This window comes from Delphinus delphis, chromosome 4 (genome assembly GCF_949987515.2).
Source record: "Delphinus delphis chromosome 4, mDelDel1.2, whole genome shotgun sequence".
NCBI lineage: Eukaryota > Metazoa > Chordata > Mammalia > Artiodactyla > Delphinidae > Delphinus > Delphinus delphis.
In genome coordinates this window covers 2,988,292-3,016,012 of record NC_082686.1, presented here as the reverse complement: position 1 = coordinate 3,016,012, position 27,721 = coordinate 2,988,292, and the positions used below count along the sequence as shown (strand labels likewise).

The 27,721-nt window shown below is 56.2% G+C and overlaps 1 protein-coding gene across 2 annotated transcripts; it reads right to left on the bottom strand.

Annotated features, from left to right (window-relative positions):
• Positions 1–1,689: 1,689 nt before the first annotated feature.
• WDR4 (WD repeat domain 4) lies at positions 1,690–26,635 on the bottom strand. 2 transcript variants are annotated; one of them, XM_060010269.1, is made up of 11 exons: positions 26,497–26,635; positions 24,761–24,826; positions 23,621–23,764; positions 16,837–16,993; positions 16,141–16,253; positions 13,701–13,761; positions 7,647–7,745; positions 6,156–6,220; positions 5,240–5,423; positions 4,490–4,559; positions 1,690–3,638 (listed from the first exon to the last, which is right to left on the bottom strand). In XM_060010269.1, the coding sequence occupies exons 1-11, from the start codon at positions 26,583–26,585 to the stop codon at positions 3,442–3,444; spliced, it is 1,245 nt and encodes a 414-aa protein (XP_059866252.1). In that variant the 5' UTR covers positions 26,586–26,635; the 3' UTR covers positions 1,690–3,441. The 2 variants fall into 2 exon arrangements, with proteins under 2 accessions (XP_059866252.1, XP_059866251.1); XM_060010268.1 differs by lacking the exon at positions 1,690–3,638 and having other exon boundaries at positions 3,646–4,559.
• Between the last annotated feature and the right edge of the window lie 1,086 nt (positions 26,636–27,721).

Here is a 27,721-nt window from a genome sequence, read left to right as displayed (position 1 = left end):
TGGCAACACGTACAGAACTCAAATCAGTGCTGCAGGAAACAAATCCACAGCATTCTCCCCACATTTACACAAGAAAGCTCTCCCAAGACAGGAGGCCTCAGCTCCCCGCCACGGTGATCTACTGGCAGGCCTGAATGTCCCCACGACCGTGTGCCGGCTTCCCCCGGAGCGGTGATCCACGCTTTGTTAAGGCGCCTTTGCTGAGAACAGGGTCAAGGTTAAGCCTCGACACGAAGTGGGCTGCTTCACTGGCCCGCACACAGCGGCCCATAACTCCAAGTCTGCCCCTTTGCAAAGTTAAACCTCAAAGGCTGAGCAAGAGAATGTACCGGTAGGGGTTGAAATGAACGAGGGTGGGCGGCGCTGTCCAAGTGCCTTCGGGCCAGCAAGGGCCCTCCGGAGAGAAACGCTTACGCGTGTTCCAGGACAGCGACCAGCTCGCTCCCCGCAGCCCAGAAGTGGGAACTACTCAAATGCCCACGTGACAGTGGGGTGAGCGCGCTGTGGTGTTTTCACACGAGGGAGCAGTGAGAGTGACCACCACAGCCGTACACAACAGCATGAGAGGCGGCGAACCAGCGCGTTGGGTCGGCCTGGCCTGGGGGTAGGGGTGGGGGGTCGGCGGTAACTGCCAGGAGGGAACCTGGGGACCACTCTGCTGTTGCTGAGCGTCCCGGCTCTGGCTGGGACTGTTACCCATTCCGGGCACACTTGCCAGCCGTACACTAGGATGAAAACGAAGGAACAAAACCACTTCAAATTCACAACTGTGGTGACCAGGTTTTTAAAAAATCAGTAAATGAGCCGGAACAAAGCCCAAGGAATCTCCCCAAACGCAAAACACACGGACACTGAGAAAGGACGGAAAACAGAGCTAAGTAGAGGGGTAAGAAAGCCAGCTCAACTCCTCCGCCCCCTCGGCTCAACAGACGAACCCAAAGAAGCCGCTCTTCTCATCAGAGGACGATGGACCGGCCTTCTCAAGGCAAAGCCACGGAGGGAAGCAGGGACGCTGCTGCTACGGGTGAAGACGGAAAAGACGAAAACCCAGGAAATCCAACAGCTGGCTCCTCGCGGGTCTGCGTTCCGCCAACCACGGGAGAAACTTCGGGACAACCGGGGGCACATGAGCAGGAACGGCTCCTAAGTCAGGCTTCCAGCGAGAATTCAGCTCACACTCACCTGAGATTCGTTAAGGTCCTTTGATGGAGACGCTAGTTCCAGAGACGCGGACGGGGTTTCGGGACCAAGAAGAAGCCACGTCTGCCCCTGGGGCTGGGTGGAGCCAGGGCCCCCAGGAGGCGACAGTCCCAGAGGGAGGCAGCCCACGGGAACGGGCACCACAGCAGAAGAGAAGGCCGCTGCCTATCTCCCCCTCCCCCCCCCACACCTGCTGCCGGGCCTCTAGCGGCCGAAGCCCTGGGAACGGAGGCACGGATCACCAAGTGGGGCGGGGCTGTGTGGGAGAAGCAGCAGACCAGACCACAGTCACAGTCAGCCCGTCAGTATAGCCTGGTCTCTGACACGTGCGTGTGTAGCTTCGATCAGAACGCAAGTAACTTTAAAGCAACCCCCGGAAAGGCGGGAGATGTTCGTGGCCCCTCTCACCGTGCTCTGCTCTCCCGGACAGGCTGCCTGGCACTGCCGCTGTCGTTAAGTCTGAGCCTCCCCATCAGGGGCAAGAGGCCAGCCTCACACACCCCTGAGCGCCACCCCTGCTGCCCGGAGCTGGGACACCGGGGTTCCAGAGGCTGCTCCCCTAGCTGCCCTCAGGGACCACGTGGAACGCGGTGAAATGAACCAGTTCCTCTAAAACACTGCACAGACTTGAGAGAGCGCGGTAGGGACTGGCAAGGCTCTCTGTAGAGGACCAGAAAATCAAGGCTGTAGACTGGGCAGGCCATCCGGTCTCCGAGGCAACCATCCCCCTCTGCGGCTGCAGCCCCGAAGCCGACGTCGTCCACCCCCAATCGAGCAGGCGTGGGCGTGTCCCGGTAAAATTTCAGTGATGGACACTCATCTCGAAATCTTTTGCTTTTGACTTTTCCCAACCCTTTAAAAATGTAAAAACTACGCTTAGCTCACAGACCACACAGAACTGGTCAACAGGCAGCATGTGGCCTGCGAGCCCGTTTGCTGACCCCTATCTTAGACAAAGACACCAAAAAGAACAAACCTAAATTGCTCCTAAAACCAAGAATTCAGAGCAGACTATTATCACAAACCCTTCCTGGGCCCGATGCAGTGCTCACGAGGTCAGGCTCCCCCTCCAGGACCATGGCCAGGGCACCCCACTCTGCCCTGGGGACCCCATTCCATCCCAGGCATACCCCCTCTGCTCTCCTTTGCCCGAGACAGCCCCCCATCTGGGGAGGTCCTGATGTCCCTTGTGGGAAGTTACCCCGGGCGGTTCACAAACAGCACTGTTTTCAGATCAATGTTTAAAGTAAAATAAGGCACTTAGGAAAAGTTTGAAGCCTTGCAGCTTCTGATACACAAAATGATTTGTGTCCAAGTACCCTGTGAAACCCCAAACCAAAGAAATGTTTTTCTTCAAATCAAAAGGCAAATGTTTCGGTCGGAAACAGCGCACTCATCACAAATGGTTCCACTCAATATATTCTGAGATTAGCTCCAGGTGCTGCTGCTAAAATTTCTAGAAGCTGCAAAAAAGCTCATCTTTATTGATCAGTAATTAGAATTCAGCCGACCCTCCTGCTCTGCAGCACGTGCACAGAGTGCAAACCGAAATCAAACATACACAGCATCACCCGTCACTTCCCTGCGGAGTAAGCGTGCAGCCGGGCTTCTCTGTCCGCACGCGTCGCGGACAAGCTCCCGTCTCCACCAGCGCCGGCGAGGAGCTCTCCGCACCCCGAGGGGCCTGAGCACCGGAGCCAGCGCTGCCCAGGGAACCGAGGACTTAACTCCCCTCAGGTTTACGGCCCCCGCGGCGCGCAGCCGCCTGCTGGACAGCGTAGTGGACCATCCAGGAGGGCGAGGGGACTGGAGAAAAGCGCGGGTGTGCACCGCACTGCTGGAAAGACATCCGTCCGCGTCCAGGCTCCCCTAGAGGAAGCCGCGTGGACGAGCAGGAAAGGACAGCGCCACAGCTGCAGGGTGACGTGCCCTCCAGTGTGAAGGGAAGGGGCTTGGAGGCGCTCACTGCTCAGGCATAGCGGCTCACACGCTGCATGGCCTCCCTCCAGCCAGAGGGCTCTGCTCAGCAACAGAATGTTCTAGAGCCCAGGGTCCCGCGTCCAGCTACCTGGCACGGCCCCAGGTGTCCGCTGAGTCGGGATGGACCTCGCCGCCCCCCAGCCCGAGTCGGGAATGAGGTCCCCCCTTTGCCTGCGTCAGGGCGCTGCGGGCAGGAGGGGCGAGCACAGTGTCCCGCCGCCCCGAGGCGCCGAGCACCCCCAAGGAGCGCTCCGAGCCGAGCTAGGACGAGCAGCTCCGTGGTGCGCGCCCCGCCTTCATCTTCTTGGTCTGCCCGTTGGACCCGCGCGGTGGCCCCCTGCGTCGCTTCTTCTCCAGCTGCTGCTGCAGCCGTTCCTCCTTCTTCTTCAGGTAAGTGGTCATGTTGTCGCAGGTGGCCTTGTAGAGGCTGCTGAAGCCACTGTCCGTGCCAGCAGAGCCTGTGCGGAACAAGAATGGGTGCCAGTGTGCCACAGGAGCGCAGGGGCTCTGCTTCTAGCGGGGGACGTGGTGGGCCGGAGGGACCCTCCTGCGACAGTGACCACCCGGCTCTCCGTGGACCTGTGGCGCCTCCTCTGGTATGGCCCCAAGGATGCCCACCTCCTGGTGGCCACACCTGGCTGGACCGAGGACTCGCTTCTAACAGGACATGCGGGGCCCGGAGGTCCCCGGGAGGCCAGGTGCAGAGGCTGTGGCTACGTCCTGTCGGCACCGTGCCCCTGCTCCTCTGCACTGGGGACTGGGGTGTCCTCCAGCCAACAGCCAGCGGGGACCTGAAAACTGCCAACCACCGAGCGGCCGGATGCAGACCCCGCAGGGCCCACAGAAACAGTGGGACGTGCGGGCCGCTCTAGCGTCTATACACACCGAAGCTGCGTTTGCGTCCCCAGAGCTCGGAGGACCCAGGCCTCCATCTGGACGGTGGCTTGTCTTCCCAAGAAGTCTTCTGAGCAATCATTTCTTTATTCGAGTAAAGGCACCTGAGTTCCAGGGCTGAGTTAAAAGCACCCCCTGACACAGCCAGAAGCTGCGTCCCAAGAGCCTGCCTTCTGCCAGTACAAACGGAGGGGCTCTCGGCACCTCAATCTCCGCTAAGGGAACCAACCAGGCCCCGGCTCACAGCAGCTCTGCTGTCCCGACGCAGACGCAGACACACACACCACACCCACCACAGGCCCTGCACCCTCACCCACAGAACAGCTTCCTGCTGCGTTCCGCGCTCTGGAACCAGCGTCCGCCCGCGCCCACGGCTGAACATGACCCTGCAAAGCAGGCCAGGGCGGGTCCTCACCTTCCAACATGGCCCAGTTCTCGCGAAGGTGAGCACAGACCCTCTTCGACACCGCACTTTCAGGAAGAGACTGAGAAGACGAACGGAAAACCTTTATTGGAAAGAGGCCGGTGGACAGTGGTGACCCCTGTACTCACAGGAGGCGGAAAGGCCGCTCTCCCCGGTTCATCAGGCATGGCAGCGACTGCGGCTCGCCACGCAGGACTCCGCCCAAGGTGTCTGGAACCTGGCAGGTGCCAGCTGGCGGCACCACTCATTGCTAGTTTTCAGATAAAGACCCCCGAGCGAGCTGCCGGGCGCTCTGAGCACTCGTCGAGGCCGTGCAAGTTTGCAAAGGGCTCTGCGGGTGTCACCTGCTTCTCCCCATGGCACCTTAGACACAGGACAGGCGGGAGGTGACATCCCTGCTTTACGCACGGCTCACCCAGGCCGCCTGCAAGGAGGGGCCCCCTCACTGTCCAGCGGGACCACTGCCCCAGCGCAAGGCTGCGCCGAGGCTGCAAATGTTAAGGGCTCACCAACTGTGGGCTTTTCTCCTAAAAAGACGTGTCAGCAGAACAATCACAGGAAATACATACCAATGACAGCAATTCACCCCGACACACCCGTGCAGGCGCCGTGACACTGAAGAACCCGGCCAGGCACCCAGCTCCCTGCACCCACGCCGCAAGCCCTGTGGCCGCTGTCCCCCAAGGACACAGCCGCTGGCACGGGCGTAGTCGACGGAAACAGCGGGGCCGCCCATCTCACCTGCCACTGGCCGCCCACAGGCCTGCAGAGCACGAGGGGGGCCTCCCGGCAGTCCTGCAGGACCCACAGCCCCCGGGCCTCCTCGAAGGCGGCGTCCCACACTCTGTGCTGGAAAGTCAGCTGCTGCTGGTAGACCAGCTGCCGCCGGGGGGCATCCAGCTGGAAGAGGCAGACCACGGGCAGCCTTCCCAGGGGGAGAGGGGACGATCACGACAGCGCCCACGGGGGCACCCAGCCCCGGGCCAGCCCCGCCAACACCTCAGCGGCAACCTCGGGACGACCGAGCCCGGAGCCCCCAGCCAAGCCACTCCTGCTTCCCCGACCCCGGGAACCGTGAGCTAACGAACGCTCCAGTCCCGAAGTCCGGGGACAGCTTACTAGGCAGCAAAGTCGAAGCCGTGCAGATGAGACAGCCGCCCTGCCCGCCAGGCAGCGGATGGGACCCCGGGCCGCGCTCAGCCCTCCCCAGCAGGCTTTCTACCCTCTAATCCTGCGTCCTCATTTCCAACATGAGCTCAGCCGCCCACCCCAGGCCTGCTGTCAGGACAAGTGACAATGTGGGAGGCCCCCAAACGCCCCCCCCCCGGCACGCAGACGAGGCCCAGGAGGGAACGCTGAGTGGCCCGTGCCCCCCACACCCACCTCGTCAGCACCGCCAGCCCCCCACGGGTCTCTCATGCCCAGCTGGGACTGACTGAGGTGGACTCTACCACAGCCGACCCTTCGCTGGGATTCTATCTGCACAGAAGACCAGCCGGGGGCCACTGCTCCCTTCACCCTAGCGGATTAAGATGCAGCGCACAGAAAGGGAGCCGCCTGGCCCGCAGCAGCAGGGCTCGTAAAGCGAAGTTCACTGCAGGCAGACGCCGCGCCAGCATCGCCGTCCAAGCCTCCCGAACGGGCCGCGTGGGCTCACCCGTCACACAGGAGCGCCACGCAGTCCTCCTGGCGCCAGTAAGTGATCCTGGACGCGGCGAACCTCTGAAAGGAAAAGCAGCGGCTTCAGGGGTGTCAGCCTGGCAGGACCTGACGCCGGCTGCTCTGCTCCAACTGCGAGCATCGCTGCAGGACAGACGGTCCCCACATGTGGTCCATGACAGGCAAAGAGAAGACACTGCAGGACTCTCTGCACACCAGTGAGGGCACAGCTCACAGGGAATTCCGACACACGGGGCAGACGGCAGAGGCCGCTCCGTGGCTCTGGCCCTCCCTCCAGAGCTGTGCCACATCTCCAAGGCCAATGGAATTGCTCAAAAAGGAGGGAGGACAGAGCACACGGGGAGGAAAGGAAGGCGTGCACGTGAGCGTCCACACGCTCCGGCAGAGGAAGCAGCCTGGGCTGGGAGCCAGCAGAGGCGCAGGGGGCACGGCACGCCCACGCACAGCTCTCGGGGGCTGCCCTGGCCGCTGCTCCCCTCTACGCTTTCTCCTCGCCGTCCAGGGATGTCAGGGGTGAGCAGAGCGCAGACGGGAAGAAGGCAGAACGAGCAGCCCTCTCTCTGCCGCAGCTCTAACGGGGGCACCGTGGCTGCAGAAACACAAGGTGGAGGCGCGCACGGGGGCAGCCAGGGCAGCTGGAGGCCACTGACCCAGAGGGCCCTGAAGCCACTGGGCCGGGTGGCCACGGCCCTGGGGTCCTGGGGCTCCGACCCACGTCAGGCCTACCTGCCCACGTGCTACAGAGAGGTCTCGGGGTGGACGAGAGAACCGAGAAGCCAAGGACGAGGGAGGAGAGTCCTTCAGTTCAGGCCCAGGTCTCGTTAGACACGCAGCAAAGCCCCGTGCCACGGGCTGCCACCCTGCACATCATGACCCCAGCCCCCAGGCCAGCTCTGCAGGCCCTGGAAACGCGTGAGCAGACCCTCCCTCCCCACCAGGCCCAGCTGGGCCTCTGGAAGCTGCCAGAACCGTCCACGTGTGATCAGCTGGACCCCAGCCAAACAGGGCACCCGCCCGGGAGCATCAGAGCGAAGAACCCCGAGAGCCTGAAAGGCAGCCCACACCTTCTCCCCTGCAGATCCCCTGACAGCTGAAGGCTCAGGTGACCTGACCTGGGGATGCTCTGGCCAGTGCGCCATCCTGGGGGCATGAGGCTGACCCACGATGGACAGAGGTAGGGAATCCTGGGCATGCTCAGCTCCCCACCAGGCACCACTATTTTTTCCATTTCCAAGCAGGATTAGAGACCTTTCTGTAAATTAGTGGTTTGAATGCAAACATGGTAAGATATAAATTTTTTCCCATTTACATGACTAGGTGCCTTCAGAATTTGAAATACACGATTCCTCTCAAGCTGGAAGAAGTTTACATTGACAGGAAAAACACTTTTCCAACGTAAAACGAATTTTTTCCACAGGATCCATGACTGGAGAGACGCCCTATAAACCAGAGACAAACGTGAGGTTACCTTGTTGCTCCAGGGCTCCGTCGGCTCCTGCAGGCTGGGCAGGTGACAACAATGCAACTCGCGGCCGCTTCTGTACTGCCAGAGTCTCAGGGTGCGGTCCTGCACACACCAAGGACGGGTCAGCACCCAATGAGGCGTCCAGGCTTCACCGGGTAGTGGGAATAACTCAGCTATGTCCACTGCACCTCTCTCCCAGCTAAAGGCTCTTTGCTTAGTAACAACTGTGCAGAGTCGCACAAACCAGTAAGTAAACATGGGTGACCCCACACAGCCAAATGGGCAAGGACACAAGACACCCTGTCACATGCCGGAGGTCAAAGACAACACCTGCTATGCTCGGGCTGGGAGTGAACACACACGCATGCACGCACGTACACACACAGACCCATCAATGAGCATGCATTCGCACAAGGAGAAACACATGGGGTTGATGAGCATGTGACACCTGTCCACACATCACTGTTTAAGAATGGGTGAAAAGAGGACATCCGTTTGTTACCCATGAGAGTGTCAACTGGCATGGCCCTGATGTGTGCGCCAAAAATAACATAAATGCAAAAAAAGGAGGGTTTAGCAGGAACAAGACAAAGATGCCCACTTTGGCCACTTTTATTCAACACAGTAATGGCAGTCTTAGCCACAGCAATCAGACAAGAAAAAGAAAAGAAATCCAAATTGGAAAAGTAAAACTGTTACTGTTTGCAGATGATGTGATTTTATATATAGAAAAGCCTCCACCAAAAGACTACTAGAAATAATAAATGAATAGAACAAAGTTGCAGGGTACACAATCAATGTAAAAAATCTGTTGTGCTTCTACACACTAACAACAGACTAAAAGAAAGAAAAATTAAGAAAGCAACCCCACTTACAATTTATTTAGGAATAAATTTAACCAAGGAGATGAAAGACCTGTACTCAGAAAAGTATAAGACATTGTAGAAAGAAACTGAAAACACAAACAAATGGAAAGATATTCCTGCTCATGGATTAGAAGAATTAACATTGTTAAAATGTACATTATTAACTAAAACAATTGAAGACTCACTCCAATCACTATCAAAATCACAACATGTTTCAAACATAAGACAAAAAAATCCTAAAATTTATATGAAACCACAAAAGACCCAGAATAGCCAAAGCAATCTTGAGAAAGAATAACAAAGCTAGAGTGCGTCACGCTCCCTGATTTCAAACTATACTGCAAAACTACAATAATCAAAATGGCATGGTATTGGCAGAAAAACACACACACAGATCAATGGAACAGAATTGAGAGCCCAGAAATAAACCCATGCACTTATGGACAATTTACAACAAAGGAGTAAAGAACATACAACAGAGAAAGGGCAGTCTCTTCAATAAATGGTGTGGGGTAAACTGAACAGCCATATACAAAAAAATAAAACTGGTCCACAATCTCAAACCATACACAAAAATGAACTTGAAATGGATTAAAGACTTACACGTAAGACCTGAAACCATAAGACTCCTAGAAGAAAACACAGGCAGTACACTCTTTGACATTGATCTTAGCAATATCTTTCTGAATATATCTCCTCAGGCAAAGGAAATAAAAGCAAAAATAAACAAATGGAACTATTTCAATCTAAAAAGCTTCTACACAGCAAGAGAAACGATCAACAAAAGGACAACCAACCGAATAGGAGACGATATTTCCAAATCATATATCTGATAAGTGGTTAATAACCAAAACAGATAAGGAACTCCTACAACGCGACAACAAAAAACCTTTAAAAATGGGCAGAGAAGGGGCTTCCCTGGTGGCGCAGTGGTTGAGAATTTGCCTGCCAATGCAGGGGACACAGGTTCGAGCCCTGGTCTGGGAAGATCCCACATGCCGCGGAGCAACTGGGCCGTGAGCCACAACTACTGAGCCTGCGCGTCTGGAGCCTGTGCTCCACAGCAAGAGAGGTCGCGACAGTGAGAGGCCCACACACCGCGATGAAGAGTGGCCCCCGCTTGTCACAACTAGAGAAAGCCCTCGCACAGAAACGAAGACCCAACACAGCCCTAAATAAATAAATAAATAAATTTATTTATTTAAAAAAAAAATGGGCAGAGACTATGAATAGACATTTTTCTAAAGACATACAGATGGGCAACACGCACATGAAAAGATGCTCAACATCACTAATCACCAGGGAAATGCAAATCAAAACCACAATGAGATATCACCTCACATCTGCCAGAATGACTACTACCAAAAAGACAACAAATGACAAATGTTGGCAAGGATGTAGAGAAAAGGGAACCCCCGTGCACTGTTGGTGGGAATGTAAACTGGTGCAGCCACTGTGGAAAACAGTATGGAGGTTCCTCAAAAAATTAAAAATAGGGCTTCCCTGGGGGCGCAGTGGTTGAGAGTCCGCCTGCCGATGCAGGGGACACGGGTTTGTGCCCCGGTCCGGGAAGATCCCACATGCCGCGGAGCGGCTGGGCCCGTGAGCCATGGCCGCTGAGCCTGCGCATCCGGAGCCTGTGCTCCGCAATTGGAGAGGCCACAACAGTGAGAGGCCCGCGTACCGAAAAAAAAAAAAAAAAATTAAAAATAGAGCTACCATATGATCCAGCAATTCCACCCCTGAGAAGAAAACAAAAAACACTAATTTGAAAAGATATACGCACCCTTCTGTTCACTGCCACATTATTTGCAATAGCCAAGATCTGGAAGGAACCGAAGTGCGCATCAACAGAAAAATGTGGTACACACACACACACACACAACACATTACTGAGCCATAAAAAAGAAGGAAATCTCGCCATTTGCAGCAACATGGATGGACCTGGAGGGTATTACGCTCAGTGACATAAGTCAGATGGAGAAAGACAAATACCATATGATTTCACTCATACGTGGAATACAAAAAGTAAACAAACAAAACAAAAACAAACATGCAGATACAAAGAACAGAGCAGTGGTTACCAGAGGGGAAGGGGTGGGGGGAGGGCAAGATGAGTGAAGCGAGTCAACTGCACTGTACTGTGACGCATGGTGACTAAACTTTCGGTGGTGAGCACACTGTAATGTATAGAGAAGTCAAACTGCAGTGTTGTCCACGTGAAACGTACACGTTATAAACCAACGTTACCTCGGTAATACAAAAAAGAGGAGAGGGTTATATGAAGGAACGTTTGTTACAACACTCATTAAGACGGCAGGAAATAGAACCACACATCTAAGGAGAAGGACCAGACAATGAGTGAAACGAAGCAGGGTCCACGCCAGCATCCGCCTCAGAAAAACCCCTCCTGTGAGTGGGATCCCTTTACTGAAACCAGACGTGCACAGGCCACATCCACCTGCGGAGCAAATACGAAGTCTGATGAGAAGAACCTCTGTGTGATTTAAACGACCGAGAGAGAAAGAGGAAAATTAACTTCCCCCAAATGGTTAAGGCAGGAATCTCCGGGTGCTGGGACGTGAGTATGAATGCCTTGCCATCAATATGGCTGATAAACAGGGAGACGAACGCACGTCTACAGGTGTCCCCACTCGCCCCTAGTCCCCCAGGCGACAAGAGGTGTTTTAGAGCAGAGCCCTACAGGACAAAGCCAATCATGGGGAGATGCAGACAGAACCCAGATGCTGGGGACAGATGATGGGAACAAGAGGCCTTGGTCTCGGGGACGCTGGGACACATGTAGAGAAGAGACACGGGGCCCCTCCCCACAAAGGGTGAAGACAGGACACCGAACCCCACCCCCATGAGAAAAGGAGGACTGACTGACCCAGGAGGGCTCCCACAGGGATGCAGCCAGGTACCCGAGTCTGACACCCAGCAGCCCCAATGCCATAAGCGGACGGACCACCAGACATCGAGGGAAACCTCCAGTTGGAAAGGTATGGGACACACAGGGAGGAAAGGAAACACACACAGGAAAATCCCTAAAAAAAACACACGTCACAGCACCTCAAGGAGGTGGGGGATGGGGGCTATGAGGGATGGGGCTATGAAGAGAGAACATCCCAGGGACGAGAAAGAGCCTCTTGGAAAGCAGAAACCACAGCGGAAATGAACACGCCCACAGAAGGCTGGAAAATAAAGTTGAGAAAATCTCCCCCAAAGCAGAACAGGGAGCAGGCACATGAGAGAAAAAATATGAAAGGGAAGAATCAAGAGTCAGCGGGTCAAACATCCAACTGCACAAATCCCAGGAAGAGTGAGGCGCGGACGGCTCCAGAGGGAGGGAGCCTAAGGAAACTCCCAGGTCTGTGGACCTGAAGACTCAGAACGGAAAAAGCCACTGACTGTGCAGCTAATTTCAGGGCCCCCATGACACCCCCGCCCTGCTCCATCATTCTTCAGAGCACGGGGTGAGAAGGCCCCCAAAACACGGCCAGAGAGAAGGGCGATCAGAGCCCACATGAAGGACCCAGACTCAATGGCCGCAGACTTCTCAAAAGAAAAAGCAGGCAGAAAACCAAGCAATCTAAAAACCAGAGAAAAGCCTGGAGCAACGGCTTGACAATCTGCAGGGAAACACCTGACTGAGCATCATACACCTGCCTGATAACCGAGTGCTGGGGGCGGGAGAAGGGCACCTCCCGAAAGGCAGGCTCCTTCCTAACCACCCTCCCTGCACCTTCAGAAAGCTGCCCCATGACATGTACCCCAAACAAGGTCGGGGGGCACGTTCTGGAGACAAGGAGCCCACCAGCAAAGAGGGAGGGGACGCAGGCAGGACACTGCTGATGCCCATGCAGATGGCAGCAGCTGACACGAAGAAACTGCTCGTGCTTGTTTCTTGATGACTCGCGTTGTTTGGAAACACCGGCCACCAAGAGGACACAGCCGAAGGCTCCCAGGGCCCGCCTTGGAGGCCACGGCGGGTGGAGTGCTAGTTTCCACTCTAAGCCTACAGCAGCATCTGACTCTTTAAATAAACATACAATCTGCACTTCACAGCATGCAGGGCACGCAGCATACCACGCCTGGGCCGGGCGGCCCGTGAGGAGGTAGGAAGGCAATGGGATGGGGCACCAGGACGGCCAGCGCCAGCCCTACTGCAGTTCTGTAAAAAGGAGTAGAAGCAAAACGCTGGACTTGACAAAGCTAAGTGGTAAGACCAAAGGTGGTCACTACGCTTTTCTGTGTGGCTATTTTTTTTTATTGTAAAAGAGGCTTACAGCAAAATTCACAGAAACTGGCTATCTCTGGGAACTCCAGCATATTTATTTTCTTCTCTTTACTTTCACAAGTCACTTTCAAGAGAAGGGAAAAGTAAAAACCTGTGAGAAACCACACTTGGTGAAGGAAATGGGACGTGGCCACCGCCTGGAAGGCCTGCCTGTCAGGAGTCCATGAGGCCCCCAGCCCACCCCAAGCCCCTGAGTTGCATAAAAAGCTAAAGGGTGGAAAGACAAAGATAAAGGGCTGTGGGCAGAGCTTCTGAAAAGAAAAGAAGAATCAGAGCCAGTTAGGAACTCAAAACCTGCACTTCAGCAAAAGTACTGCCTGATGATCCTTCTGAAGAATGTTCCTTAGAGAAAGGTGCCGCCAATCACTCAGCTGTTAAGGCTTCCGGCTCCTGGGACAGAGCTGCTGTACTTACTGATCAAACTTCCACCACGGCCAAGTGCCTGGCCCCTTTCCACGCGCTCACACAGGGGCGGGTCAGGGACAAGGGCTGAGAGCGGCAGGACCGGAGGGAACCAGGTCCCTCTGGGATTCGGAAAGGGCCGTCTACCAACCGTTCTGACGAGGTCATGGTGCTGTAAGGACCCCTCAGACCGGAGTCCCTGCACACCGGTTCTGGCTCAGTGCGCGCGCGCACACACACACACACACACACACACACACACACACACGCACGCACGCACGCACAGCCCTGGAGCAGCCGGCCGGCTCTACCCTGCAGACCACAAGCACCACCTAGTGGACGGCCACCCAGGAAAGGCACGTGCTGACCTCCCAACCACGCTGGGAACAGAAGACAGGCTGCTGGCTGACAGGTCCTCCCCCAGCCGAGGCTCCAGGCTGCGCCCCCACCACGGGGAGCCGGGGCGCCCGTGGGGAGCAGAGCACTTACCCCGGACGAGGACAAGAGCAGCTCGGGGTGGTCAGGCACCACGAAGATGCGGCTCACAAACCTGCAGGTGGAGAGAGGCAGCGGGTGAGCCGGGCTGCTGTGACTCTGCCCCGCCCGTGTCACCTCGGAGCCTGACCCCAGCAGAAGCCGAGAGGGGTAGCGTGACTGCGTGGGGAGCACGCCCCATCCCTCGGGCCCAGAGGCAGTCCCCGGCCGCGCCAGCCAGGAAGGCCCCCGGGGTTCTGCCCTGCTCGGGAGCTGCCCAACCACGCGCTTCAACGGGGTCTGGGACACCAGGGTGACCCGCGAGCAGGGCCGGGTGGAAGGGGGGCAGCGCCACCGACCGCAGCCAGGGCCACACCCACAGGCCTCAGCCGAGCAGCCCAGCCCCCCCAGAAGGCAGCCTCGGGGCTGCAGGCGCGCACCAGCGTCTCTAACGCTGTCACCCTGGGAGAGGGGCCCCCGTGGCTCCCTCGCCTCCACCGGTTCCATCCCAGCCACCTGGAGCCTCACCCGGCCTGGGCCCCGGCCTGGCTGCAGCCACCCTCCCTCCCCAGGACAGCCTTCCCCGAAGGCCCTCAAAAAGGAACAAGAACACGTTGCAGGATGAATGCAGCCTGTGTCCCCCGCAATGGCACGTCCACGACAGTGGGTACGAGCCACCTTGATGTCTTTACAGGAAAGGAGTGGAAACCACAGTTTCCAGGGCCTTCACCAAGACTCTTAAGGAGCAACGATTGGTCATTTATTCGCCGAAATATCCACTGAGTCTAGGACTCGGCGGGAGACAGGCCATAGGAGACCCTGGGTGTCCGCGGAGGCTCAGAAAGGCCCGTCCAGCAGAAACACGGCCGCAGCCATGACGTGAGTCACCAAGGGCACTTTACATTGGCTGATACCCACGCTAAAAAGGTAAACAGACTCAGGTGAGACTAATTTTAATACTATGTTTTGACTTAACTCAATATACCCAGAATGTTATCATCTCAACCTGCAATCAATGTAACAAATTAATAAGGAGCTATTTTTACACTGTTTTTTCACACTGTTTCCGGAATCAGGCGTTTTACACTAACTACTGGCACCTCTCACTTGAGACCTGGCGGCTCACGGCTCTGAACTGGCCGGCACAGGCTGAGAAGCCCAGCAGGGAGGGGCCGGGGGGAGGGGCGCTTCCTGAGAGGGCAGGTGGCATCAGGCGGAAAGCTGAGTGAAGGAGGGCGCTGGGCAGCGTGGGCAAGAGCTTGCCCGGTGGAGAAAATGGCACATGCAAAGGCCCCGAGGCACAGTGTGCCCAGTGGGGTGGGGAGCAGCAAAAGCCCCCGAGAGACGGCAACGGGGCGGGGGGCTGGCCGGCCACAGGAACTCTGCTCGCAGGATTACTAGACAACTGAATAAAAGCTAAAACAACGCTATCGTGACGTACAAAGCCAGCAACCATCGCCCTTCAAGGTCAACGTTCCATTCAAAAACCAGGAAACAGGAGCGATCTCAGAATTGAATTAAATCCCTCCAATTCTTCCCCTGCCTCAAATAACACAGTTTAAAACACTTCAGCCAGTTAAACTAAGTGCTTTTCCTTCCTGCAAACTGTAATCAGCCTTTTGCCTCAGAAGAGCGACATTCTTCAGAAACGCCACCCTCACATGACGTCAAACTTCACTTACTAAAGGAGCGCCCACTTGCCAGAAGACAGATGACAGAGCAACAACGCCTGCATGGACGATTTCAATTGCTGAAGCCTGTTCCTCGTCCCCCGACACACCCCCACTGACCGCTGACTCTACTGCCGGGTGCTGAAGGGCATCGATGCTGGCCTGCGGTGACCACGCACTGGGGACTGAGACCTCGGTACCACCAAGAAAACCTCTGGGAAATGCATTCTGAACAGGGAAGGAGGTCCTGAAGGTTCTGAAGCCCTGGGACCAGGGGGTGAGCTAGACGGGGCCCAGGAGGAAGCAAACCGATGCAGGCCAGGCGTCCAGGCTGGTCCCCTCCTCCCAGGAGGCACCTCTCACTTCGCCACCAGCTTCCCCAGCTGAAGGGTCCACCTGCGTTTCAAACCTGAGCCTCCCTCTGTGGAGGGTGAGGGACTCACTCGGTGGGGGTACAGGGACGGGGGACACTCACTAGTTGGGGCGACGGGGACAGGGGACACGGTGCGGGGACAGGGGTCACTCGGTCGGGGGACGGGGGACACTCACTAGGTGGGGGGACAGGGATGGGGTCACTCAGTCGGGGGACGGGGGACACTCAGTGGGGGGACGGGGGACACTCACTCGGTGCGGGGACAGGGGACACTCACTCGGTGCGGGGACGGGGGACACTCACTCAGTGGGGGGACGGGGGACACTCACTCGGCGCGGGGACGGGAGACACTCACTCGGTGCGGGGACGGGGGACACTCACTCGGTGTGGGACGGGGACGGGGGACACTCACTCGGTGTGCCCGAGGCAGAAGGACTCGATGTTGTGCGGAGCCGCAGCCCAGCTCACCCGGATTTTCTCGTCCCGGTCGGCAGTGAGGACATAGCGGTCGTCGGGACTCACGGCCTGTGCACGAGGGTTAGAAGGGGCGGGTCAGCATGGCCGGCTCCCCCCGCCACCCCAGGCCTCAGCTCACGTGTCCCCCGAGGGCCACAGCTGCCCCCCACCTGCTCCCGCCCCAGCCCGGCCGCGCCCACTCCTGTCTCCGGCACCTGGTCGCCTTCCTCTCCTTCCTTTCACGTGTCCCCATGTCCAGCCCGCCACTGAGTCCTGGTGATCTGTCCTTCACGACCCCCCCAGTTCCTGTGAGCCCCTGCAGGGTCCCACCCCGCCCCCGCCGCCCCTGGCCGCAGCCCAGCCCTCGTGGGCCTCTCGGGGCCCCTGGGGGCGCAGCTCGTGGCTCGGGGGCTCCGAGGACGCCTGCTCTTTCCACACCCTTCCCCCTCGTCTCCCCGACCTGGGCCTCCCCCACGTCTAGACCACGCAGCTGCCCCTAACTTGACCGTCCTCTTTCAGCCTGCTGCCAGCTTCACCTCTGAAATCGGGGCCCTGCCCACAGCAGAGCCCAAACCCGCCCACCTGGCACACAGGCCGCCCCCTGCTCGTCCCCTGAGCCGGACTGTAGCCAGCGAAGCGCGTCGCCACGTACCACATCTAGCAGCATCGACAGGTGTCCCAGCTCAAGCCTGCCGCTCCCGTGCGGCTCCAGCACCGAGAAGGAATAAACGTCCCCAGACTTGTCTGCTACCAGAACCTTCTCCTCAGAGGCCGTGAAGGTCAGGGCTGTGCACCTCCTCACCACAGTCCTACAAGGCCAGAGAAGCCCACGGTCGCCTCTACGGGTCGGCGCCAGGGCCGCCCGCTGACCCGCAAGGCTCCCGCCATGTGGCGGCACCGAAGACGGTGCCAAAAACATCAGGGATGGAGACAGAGCCAAGGCCTCCGACAAAACTGACTTTCGCGATATCTTTTCTTCTGAAAATGTGCTAATGGCAGAATCTGAGCGGTGGGTTTCTACGTGGCCAACGTGAGACCCGCTCAGCCTGACGGTGTGTTTGAAGGCTGTCCTGATAGAGCGCTGGGGGCGGGGCTCTCCGGCCTCCCCCGCGCGTCGTGCGTGGGGGGGGACACAACAGCAGCCAGCTTCCTAAACGCCAGTGCGCTCTGGGCCGCGACCACAGCTGCGGAGGGCCCTCCTGCCCCTGTGGCTTCCCATCCAGGACCCCGCCCTCCGCGCCGCCCACCCACCGCCGGCTCTGCCGCCTGGACCGGGATCCTGCACGCGCTGCTCGTGAGCACACGGGAGGGCTGCGATGCTGAGAGCTGGGGGCGCATCACAAGTCCAGATCCTTGATCCGGGGCCACAAGAGCTGTCACGTCTGCGAGCTGGTTCAGTAACGACATCAGCCACGAGGAGCAAAACCGCAAGTGGTGACACAGGCCCCACCGCCGGCCCGCTCGCCCCGGGTCGGGGTCATGCCGGTTCCTCCTGTTAACCATTTTTCATTTTGTTTCTACTGGGACGTCTTCCAGGTAGCAAACTAGGCTCTCTAAGCCTAGTTTGGAGAGACAAGGTGCCCGTATTTTTCATCCTACGTTAGAGACAAGCCATAACGCTGCTTTACACACAAACGCCTTCCGTTTATCTACACGCGTGGCCTCTTCACAGAAGGGCCGGCCTCAGCTTTGCCGTCACCCGAGGGCTGGAAGGAGACCCACTGTCCCCATAAAGAGCTAACGTCCGTGCAGACGACACCCAGCTCACAGCAGCCGGACTCCAGACGTCAGCCTGAAACGGAAACTGAACGTTACGCCCCCCCACGCAGGGCCCATCAGAGCCCCGCCCGCCTTCCGCCTTCCGGGAGGGAGGGGCGAGAGGACAGAGGAGAGAGCGGGAGGCCCTGCTGGGTTCCAGGCGCCGCCACCGGGCTCGGCTGCTGCTGGACGGCCCCCACTCCTCGGTCCCGTGCAGCCCGGCAAGGAGGCGTGATGCCATGAACGTGGGGAAACAACAACAAGGAAAGGGAATCAGACCCCAGGTCAAGACTGATCAGAACTCGCACGGCCTGTGCTGCATCAGCAACACAGCTGCACAGCCTAACGGGCCCACTGAGCATCTGCGCGGAGCGCGGCCACGGCCTGGGGGGGCCGGAGGGGGAGGCACGACCTCCTAGGGGACACCGGCCTAGGACAGTCCTCGGGAGGCAACAGGCTTGCATCCCAATGAGCTCGCCCACCCCAGGAGGAAGTGAGCCCTCCAGAGCCGGCCCCCTCCCCATTGCAGCCCCCCCATTCCTACTCGCATCTCGCCCCTTTGTCCTCTGCCAGCTGGAGGCTTCCAGCTTCTCAGGCTAAACCGTCCTGGCAACGATTCCAGGACGTGGCTCAGCTGTGCAGGACAAGTGTAGGAATTGGGACCCGTGGGCATCAGGACACAGGTGGCGGACAGCACCGTCGGTGGCTGGCCATGCCGCCCCAGCAGAACGAGCCCCGGGGGCACCAACCTTCGGCCTCCGCGGGGTCTGGGGCCTCAGCACTTTCCCTCGCTCCACAGAGTCACTGGGTTCAAGGCCCAGGCCCCCCCAGGGTGGGTGTGGCCCCCTCCTCCCTGCCAGGGACAGAGGAAGGGCCGCTAGAGCGAGCTCTGAGCCGTGAGCAGGTCCCACAGCCGCTCGGGGCCCTGGCCGGTCAAATGTGCATGAACTGGACGTCAGATGTACTGAGGGTGGGTGCCGTTCTGAGGGGGCCCATCAGATCCCAAAGGGGTCTGTGCCCCAAAGGTGAAGAGCTGCTGCACCCCCTCCAGGGTGACGTCCACTAGACCAGCATGGGGGGGACCGCCCACTGCATGTCATCGCCCCGGCGACTTCAACTCACCCTGCTCTCCCGCAAAAGCGTAATCAGAGAGGAAAGGCGCTGAGCTCAGGGTAAATGCACAGGAAAAGGCAACGGGAGACACGCGACCCCTGCCCTGGGCTCGCCCCGGCCCAGCCCCTTGGCCCCATTATCCAAAGGCTGCAACACGAGGGAGGTCCTGCAGTTGTAATCTGGTTCCTTAATTTCTTCCAATCACATCATGCCTTCCACACCACCTAATGCAAGCATTTCCTACACAAAGTTATTCTGTTGATATCAACTTAAAAGCCAAGAGAGAACGACTAAAGGGAAAACGCCCAGCACCGAGACCACTAAGGTCTACGGCCCCAAGCGTTATTGGGTCTCACGTGGAAAGAAGCCCCGACACACAACCTTCCAGAGACAAAACAACACAGCACCTTCCCTTCAGTCCACACCCACAGGCCTCGGGGTAGGGGGACCCAGGCACGGTCACGGGGCCAGGCGTCTGAACACCCGCCCTGCCCCGCGCCCGGGGAGGCCTCACCTAAACTCTCTCATTAAGAAGCCCGACGCCACGCAGACCCCTGCTCCCTCCTCAGACCCTGCACGAGCCAGGACCCTTCTAGAACAGCCAGAGCCCCGCAGGAGTGGTCAGTGTGACTGCGAGGGACCCAGGGGTCAAGAGCCCTAACAGTGGGCACACCCCCTCGGTGAAGAATCACCCTCATCCAAAGAGAGGTCAGGCCCGTGGCCTCACGGCCTGGGAGGAGGTGATCTCTAGGACGACAAAACAGGTCTCCAGGGGCAGAAACAGATCCCGCGAAGAAAGTGTCGCAGGGGGAGGCAGGTGCCGCGCGGTGTCTCTCGCTCGGGATCTCTGGATGATGAGATTCAGAGTGATTTGGTTTTGTTCCCACTTTGGCCTTCTCTGAGGTTCCCAAATTTTTACATGAACCACAAAAATTCAAGGGGGAGAATGGAAAAAATTGCTGTGGTAGGAAACCACACTGCTCCAGGGACCAGACAGGACACCTGCGAACCTGCCCTCAGCTGCCCTCCCGCAGACCCCACAGGGGCAGGTCCGCACACAAGCACGCCCGTGGCAGCTCTGGACGGCGGCCTGGGGGAGCCTGTCGGCCGAGGCTCACCCGTAGTGTCTCGCTCAGCACGCGACGCTATGTGGGACGGCCGGGTGACAGGGCAGCCGCAGTGGATGGACTCGTTTAACACAAATGGGAAAAACCCAAGTTCCCCAACAGAGAATCAAAGGGAAAAGGAACCACCACCCCGCGGAAAAGCGAAGGGCGTAAGACAGCTCACAAGGTACAAGCAGTTCTTCAGGGTAAGGCTGCTCTCCTCACTCCTAACGAGGCAAGCACGCAAGGTCCCACTTTTCTCTCACACAGCCCCAGGCCCAAGGTTAGATGCTACTCAGCGCTGGGGGGTGCGGTGTTTGCTCCTGCACTCCGGGGGTAAAGGGAAAACCCCTTGGGAAGGCAATTTGTGATCATCGACATAATTTACAAATATACATCTTCAGACTTGGCAATTCAGTTTTGGCAACTTTTACAGATAAATGAGAAAAGTTACGTCTGAGAAAATACGATAATTCACTGAAGCACTTTTTGAAAGAGCAGAACAAGTGAAACGCAGGTAAGAAACGTCCATGAAGAGGGAAGGTCAAGAAAACGACGGGACTGCACGCAGTTGCTCCTCTTCACAAAGCACTGACCAGCACAGACATCTCTGCCATCAGCTCCTTCGGGTGCACCTCCAACACGCCCTTCAGTCCTCAAGACCCCAAGTCTCCTCTGACCCAGGCCTGATCCCCTGGGTCCTCTGATCGTTGCCCAGGTCCCCTCGGCAACCTGGGGGTCAGACGCAGATTTCCGGATGTCCCTGGAGGGCGATCAGAGCTCTAATACATCCCGCTGCAGGCAGAGTCAGCCTGCATGTCCCCGAGGCACCCTGGGGGGCGCACCAGAAGCACGGCCGGGCAGCCTTTACTTTAGCAAAAGAACTACTGCCAGATGCCTTTAGATCGTTTGATTTCCATCTTTTGGGGCAAAGCCCCCTTTCTGAGAATCTGACGTAAGGTATGGAGACTCCACAGACAAAAGTAGCAGTCAGGGTCAAGAAAGGAGATTAACTACTGTTACGGGCTGAACTGTGTCCCCCCCAAATTCATGCTGGAATCTAAAACCCCCCCAGACCTCAGAATGTGGCTGTATTTGGAAAGACAGCCTTTAGAGAGGTGATTCAGGTGCGATGTGGCTGTCCAGGTGGACCCCAATCCAGTGTGATGGGCACAAGAGGAAAACAGCACGCAGAGGGATGACCATGTGAAGAGACAGCAAGAGGGTGGCCATCTACAAGCCACGCCCAGCAGAAACCAATCCTGCTGACACCCTGATCTTGGGCCTCAGCCCCACAACTGTGAGGACCAAATACCTGTTGCTGAAGCTGTGGTGTTCGTTACGGCAGCCCTGGCTGCCTCATCAGCCACCATCACCTGCCATCACTGTCGCGGGCCTGCCCTCCCCGCTCCCTACAGGTTGTGGAAGCAAAACCAAGGCTACCCGCAAGGATCCCTGTGGGGGAGCTCAGGGTCAGAAACCCCAACGTTCCCGGCAATGCTGAACCCCGAAAACACAGGACATCGTCTGTGCTCTAAGTGACCCGCTGATGTTCCGGCTACGTTGGCAGGAAGATGCTGCCTCACAGGTCTCTCCGGGTAAGGGTGACGTGAATTCACATCGGCAGGAAGGAGCAGTTCATCATCAATGATCCTGTGGCTACACGTCAACACACATTTAAAAGTCATTCTGGGGGCTTCCCTGGTGGCGCAGTGGTTGAGAGGCCGCCTGCCGATGCAGGGGACACGGGTTCATGCCCCGGTCCGGGAAGATCCCACGTGCCGCGGAGCGGCTGGGCTCGTGAGCCATGGCCGCTGAGCCTGCGCGTCCGGAGCCTGTGCTCCACAACGGGAGAGGCCACAACAGTGAGAGGCCCGCGTACCACCAAAAAAAAAAAAAAAAAAAAAAAAAGTCATTCTGGGGCTGGAAACTGTAACTGACTGTGGGCGGTAGCTGGAGGGCGCGGGTGCAGGGAGATTCCCCGTACATCCTTTTAATTTTCTGTTTTAAGCTTTTAAAACATGACCATCTATTGCCCACCTAATACACAAAAACACGTATAAGGTAAAAACGAAGTAATGTTACTGGACTTTATTTTTAACCTGACTGGAATCGAGGGCAGAGTGGGTACTCCTTGCTTTTGATGCCACCTGGAATCTGGCTTTTTATCCTTCTCTTAGCAAATAAGATGAGATAAAAATCTGAGAAGTGTAGCTGTCCCAATACAGGTGTGAGTCGGCTACAACAGGAAATTCCTTGACCTTGGCCCTTCAGTAGTTAGAGCGTTATAACCGCACACGTTTATCTCTGATTATGAAAGGGCAGTTAAACCCTGCAGCCCGCAGGGAGGCGAGAAGAAGGGGAAGGGCCGGCTCTGCTCCGTGTGGGTGTTTCCATCAATGTCAAAGATCAAAATAAAGCCCACCTGCACCCTCCTCAGGAAACAGAGAAGGTGCAAGTTAAGAGAGTATCAAAGCCAAAGGGCATTTACATCTGCCCCCAGCCGACTGTCAGCATCACCCACCTCCTCTCCAAAGACAAGGAAGCTCTCGGGAAGCGAGCGCTCAGAAAACCACAGTGCCCCCTCCCTTTGAGGAAATGATGGAGAGAGATGCAGGAGAAGAAGAATAAGTCGGAAGAGCATGCACAGGACTTTGCTGGGTAAGAGGAAACACCCAGGCCCAGTGACAGCTATGTTCTTGCTAGTTACTGACATCATCTCCCATCAATGCTGAGCCCCCAGCCCTTGAGATACTCAAGTAAGTGCACCGACTTAAAAACTCACCAAGTTAAAACCGTGGCCCAGGGCTTCCCTGGTGGCGCAGTGGTTGAGAGTCCGCCTGCCGATGCAGGGGACGCGGGTTCGTGCCCCGGTCCGGGAAGATCCCACATGCCGCGGAGCGGCTGGGCCCGTGAGCCATGGCCGCTGAGCCTGCGCGTCCGGAGCCTGTGCTCCGCAACGGGAGAGGCCACAGCAGTGAGAGGCCCGCGTACCGCAAAAAAAAAAAAGAAAAACAAAAAAAAATGTCGCCCAGGTGCCTTAACTTACACGAAGCCCCCGACACACTCCCAGGGGGCATGCTGGCATTCTCTATTTCTGCCACCACAAGACTGGAGAAACAGTGTTTGGAAAGCACGACGGCACAGTGGCCAGGGGCACAGACTCTGTAGCCAGTGACCAGGACAGGGTCCAGCTGAGCTGAGTAACTGGAGCTGCTTCAAAGTTTCCTGAGCTGTGGTGTGGGTGAGAACACCGCCCCGCCCCGCGCCGCCGCACTCATGGGCCTGGTATGAGAATTAAATCAGTTAACACAAGTACAGCACTCGAAACGGCTCCTGGCACAGAACTGGTGCTCTGTGTTAGCTTCTTACACTATCGCTACTGTCACTATTGTTATTGGCATGCAAGTGTAAGCCGTGCGTTCAACAGCGTGATGATTCCACGTTAGCATTTCATACCTGACACTCAGACATTGCCATGGTTTTGTACGGAAAAGAATCAGACGCTTACTGTCATCAGTTAAAGCGAAATAGCTGCCGGACGTGGAGAAGGTGGACGCCAGAACCGTGTCACTCCCCTTATCCACGGGCTGTCCGTCCTCCCTGAGAAAGAGAGGGGGCAGGTCAGGCCTTACCTCAGCAAGTGAGCTGCGCCCTCCAGGCCAGCCCTGTACGTTTATAACGCGATCGGACGTGGAAAATGTGATGAGCTTCACGTAGCCAGAACATAAAACATATTAAGGGGACACGGAGAGGTTAAAGACCACTCTAATTTTTAAGGAGTAAAGCTAATTAAACAGAAAAGTCTCTCAGCATACACACCAGAATCCCAAGGGCTGAGCTGCAAAGACCCTCAGGGGCCCACTCCCTCAAGGACATGAACTGATCTACAACTAGAGGCAGGGATCAAATCATATTAAGAAAAATAAAGTGGGCCCCAAGCCTGATTCTTCTAAAGAAAACCACCATACAGAACGACCGTACTCTGAAAACAAACCTATGGCTACCAGGGGGGAAAGGTGGAGAGGGATAAACTGGGAGATTGGGATTGACATATACACACTACTATATATAAAATAGATAACTAATAAGGACCTACTGCAGAGCACAGGGAACTCTACTCAATATTCTGCAATGACCTATATGGGAAAAGAATCTAAAAAAGAGTGGATATATATATAGATGTACAGCTGATTCACTTTGCTGTACACCTGAAACACAACATTGTAAATCAACTATACTCCAATAAAAAATTTTTAAAAAACCATACTCTACTTTTATCTTTCAATTAGCTGAAGTCAATTTCATATACCTGCTTTCAATGCATTTAAAATTGCCCTGTTATTTCAAAGTGCCAATAAAATAGTTAACTACTGACAAAAACGAATTTAAAGTATTTTAAAAACTGCTAATATTCTTAATGATGAATTTGAAAGGTAGTTCCACATTTCTCTCCTGAGGTGGTCCCTGGTTTATCCACACAGCCGGGTAACAGAAATGAAGAATTCAGCAAATAAGACAACAGCTTACTCATTAGACTGAACGGTCCCATTATTCAAACCATGCATCAGCCCTGAAGAGGCTCCCCTACCATCTCACCCTTTATGCTCTTGTGCCTCCTTTTCTGCAGCACTGCAATCATATATGAAGAGGCTGTCATCATCACTAAAGAAAAAAATAACAAAAACATTTTAAAGGAAGCACTTCGGTAATTATAATGTTCATTTCTTTTTTTTTAACCTGGATCAAAACAATATTTGCATAAGGGTCTTATCCACAAGAAACTGTCTCCATAAGATATTTCAGGGAACAGTTAAGGAGCTTTATTTGCTTAACCTATTTATATTTGCCATACATAACTGATATGGTCTGTCCATAAAAGTCAGTTAAGTGAAATAAATGAAGACAAAAATTCAACAGGAAGTAATATACCGTTCTTTGATAACCAGAACATCAGTACAAGATGGCTATGTAAGAACAAGTTATATTCTGATGTTATTGAGTTTTCAGAGGGTCTTCTGCACCCGTTTAAAACCGCCATTACTTGTTTAGAAAAATGTCTCATCTGCCCCAGAAAAGCTCCCATGGCTGCCAAGCATTTACCAGTATAGAAGCCGCCCACCTTCCCTATCAGACCCTGAGCTCCCCCTCCAGTGCCTGGCACAGAGAAGACATCGTGCAAATTTATAGCCTTTAAAGTGACTGCAGCCAAACTCTTTCCACGTGGCACACTGCAGCGCAGGAAGCGAAACAGTCCTCCAAGCCAGAAACTGTGCCAGCCAGCCACTAGATTTCCTCAAAAGGTATGGAATGAAGCAACCAGATGGAGTCTAATTTAGCCGTCTCTCACTGTGGCATGTGATACCCCGAGGCTCTAAAACGAAATAACCTGGGCCAGACAACAGCTTTGTGAATAAATCTGTGAAATCTAAACTTAACATCTTATTGGATCTCTGAAACCAAACACTGAACAAAGAACACAGAGAGTATCTTTACATTTGAGAGACACATTGTTTCAAGTATGGAAGAATCAAAACTACCCTGGGAAAGAAAACAGGGGCCGAAACTTACCACTACTAATATCCAAGAAGCTCCTGGGTCAAGACTATTCGATCAACAAACATTTACTCATTTAAAAATCCCGGGAACGATAAGGAAGGAGCGTGAAATTAGGGAAAGCAAAAGCAAGACCTTGTAATGGGCCACTAGGGAGGTGCGCGCAGTGGCTCTGGAGTACCCCCCGAGCGAGGAGGTGTCAGATAAAACCCTCCAGCCCCGAAGGGCAAGTAGGGCGGGGTCGAGGGATGTGGGCTGGGAGGAGGAAACAGGCACCTACGCAGGAAGAGGGAGGGGAGAGAGGGGGTGCGCCGAACTTGGTGGCCGGGAGTAAAGCCCTCTCCCCAAAGGCTGCCTTCCACCCCTCTCTCCAGAGAGAGTCTGACCAGCGTCCCCCAGACCCCGCAGAGCCCGGAAGTGTTCCACCCCTCTCTCCACAGAGGGTCTGACCAGCGTCCCCCGGACCCCGCAGAGCCCGGAAGTGTCTCGCGCCGAACCCTCAAAGAGCGCCGCAGACCCGCCGCGGAGGGCGCGGGGCCCTGGGCAGGCGGCTAGAGGACCCCTGGGCGGGTCTTGGGAGAAAGGCGCGGAGAGCGGACATTCCGCGGCGCAGGCACGCGGCCGGGCCCAGGTGGCAACGGAGAGCTCACAGGTAGTAGCGGGGCTCCCCGGGGTCACCCCAAGGCGGGTGCAACCCCGGCTGTGCGGGAGAGCCGGCGTCTCAGGGCCCCGACGCGCGACCGCAGCCTTGGCTCCTGCTCCAGGCCCAGACCCCTCACCTGCTCGAAGTGGAGGTGGCCAGCAACCGGCTGCCGCCCCGCACCACCAACTCATTCCCGCACAGCGCCAGCCCTGCAGAACCCGCCATGTACCCACCCGCCGCGCGGCTACCCACGTGCGCCGCCTAGCGCCTCTTCCTGCCAGCGCCGAAAAGTGACGTCAGACGTAGACGCCGCGAGGAGACGTCATCCGGGCTGGCCCCGCGAACGCGCCAGCCCCGGCCATGCGCAGAAGGTGCATTAGCCCTAAAACTCGCAAGCTGGCCTGCGCGCCTCTGGTGGCTTGGGGTCGGTTGCTGATCGCGTTTGTCCGGATGGAATACACTTGCTTGTTTAGTGTTCGTCTCATCCTCCAGACTGCATAAGGCCAGTTCTGGATCTTTCTCACGCTGTGGCCGGGCGACTTGGCCGGCCTGGTACCTACTTGGTCCTTCAAAAAGTGAGAGTGTCTGAGTTTGCCTCCAGGTCGAGGACACGGTGTCAGAGGTGGGCTCAGAGCTGAGGGACGATAAGCCAGACGCGCCCGAAACGCAAAGCCTCTGAACTGCTATTTTCAACCCAAGATAGGGCTCCTTTCCTGTGTTCTTATGCTCATGGAGTGGGTCACCAGGCATCAGTTATGCGGGATGATTTCTCGGGACTCTCCGCCCCCATATTCCACACTCTTCATCTAATCTCATAAATCCTCCTGGACGCCCCTTCTCTCCAGCTCCGTGGCCTCCGCCACGACACAGCCCACAGGAGTCTCACTGCTCACTGGTGTCACATCCGCCCTTGTCTCCCCGCCACCCCCACCTCATGCAGTTTCCACACTGAAGCTAGAGGGACCTTTTCAGAACACAGTTCCAATTCCCTGCTTAAAATCAACAAGTGGCTTCTCATTGTTCTCAGTACAGAAACCAAATCCTAATCTTCCACTATGAGACCAAGTGTGGTCTGCCTCCTAACGACTCTGCAGCCTCCTTCCCTACCAGGCCCGCTTCAGCCTCAGTGCTCTAGCCGTGACTACCCTTCCGTTCACTGGAACAATGGTTCTGCTAACCACAGGACCTTAGCGCGTGCTATTCTTTCCGCCTGAAATGTTCTCCCCACACCCTGTCTATGTCCCTAGTTAATTCCAGTCACTCAGTTTCATCACAGTGGAGTCATCACTTAATCAGGGAAGCCTCTCCTGACTTTCCATTATTTGCATCCACGGCACCGTGATAACTTGTTTAATGTCTGT

Bases quoted from the DNA above. Each gene is read 5' to 3' on its own strand.
- WDR4 (XM_060010268.1), bottom strand. From the start codon at position 26,585: ATGGCGGGTTCTGCAGGGCTGGCGCTGTGCGGGAATGAGTTGGTGGTG. The intron at 23,765-24,760 runs GTGAGATGGTAG...TCTCTTTCTCAG, and splicing joins GAGGCACAAGAGCATAAAGG to GGAGGACGGACAGCCCGTGG. The intron at 16,254-16,836 runs GTACGTGGCGAC...CCTCGTGCACAG, and splicing joins TGTCGATGCTGCTAGATGTG to GCCGTGAGTCCCGACGACCG.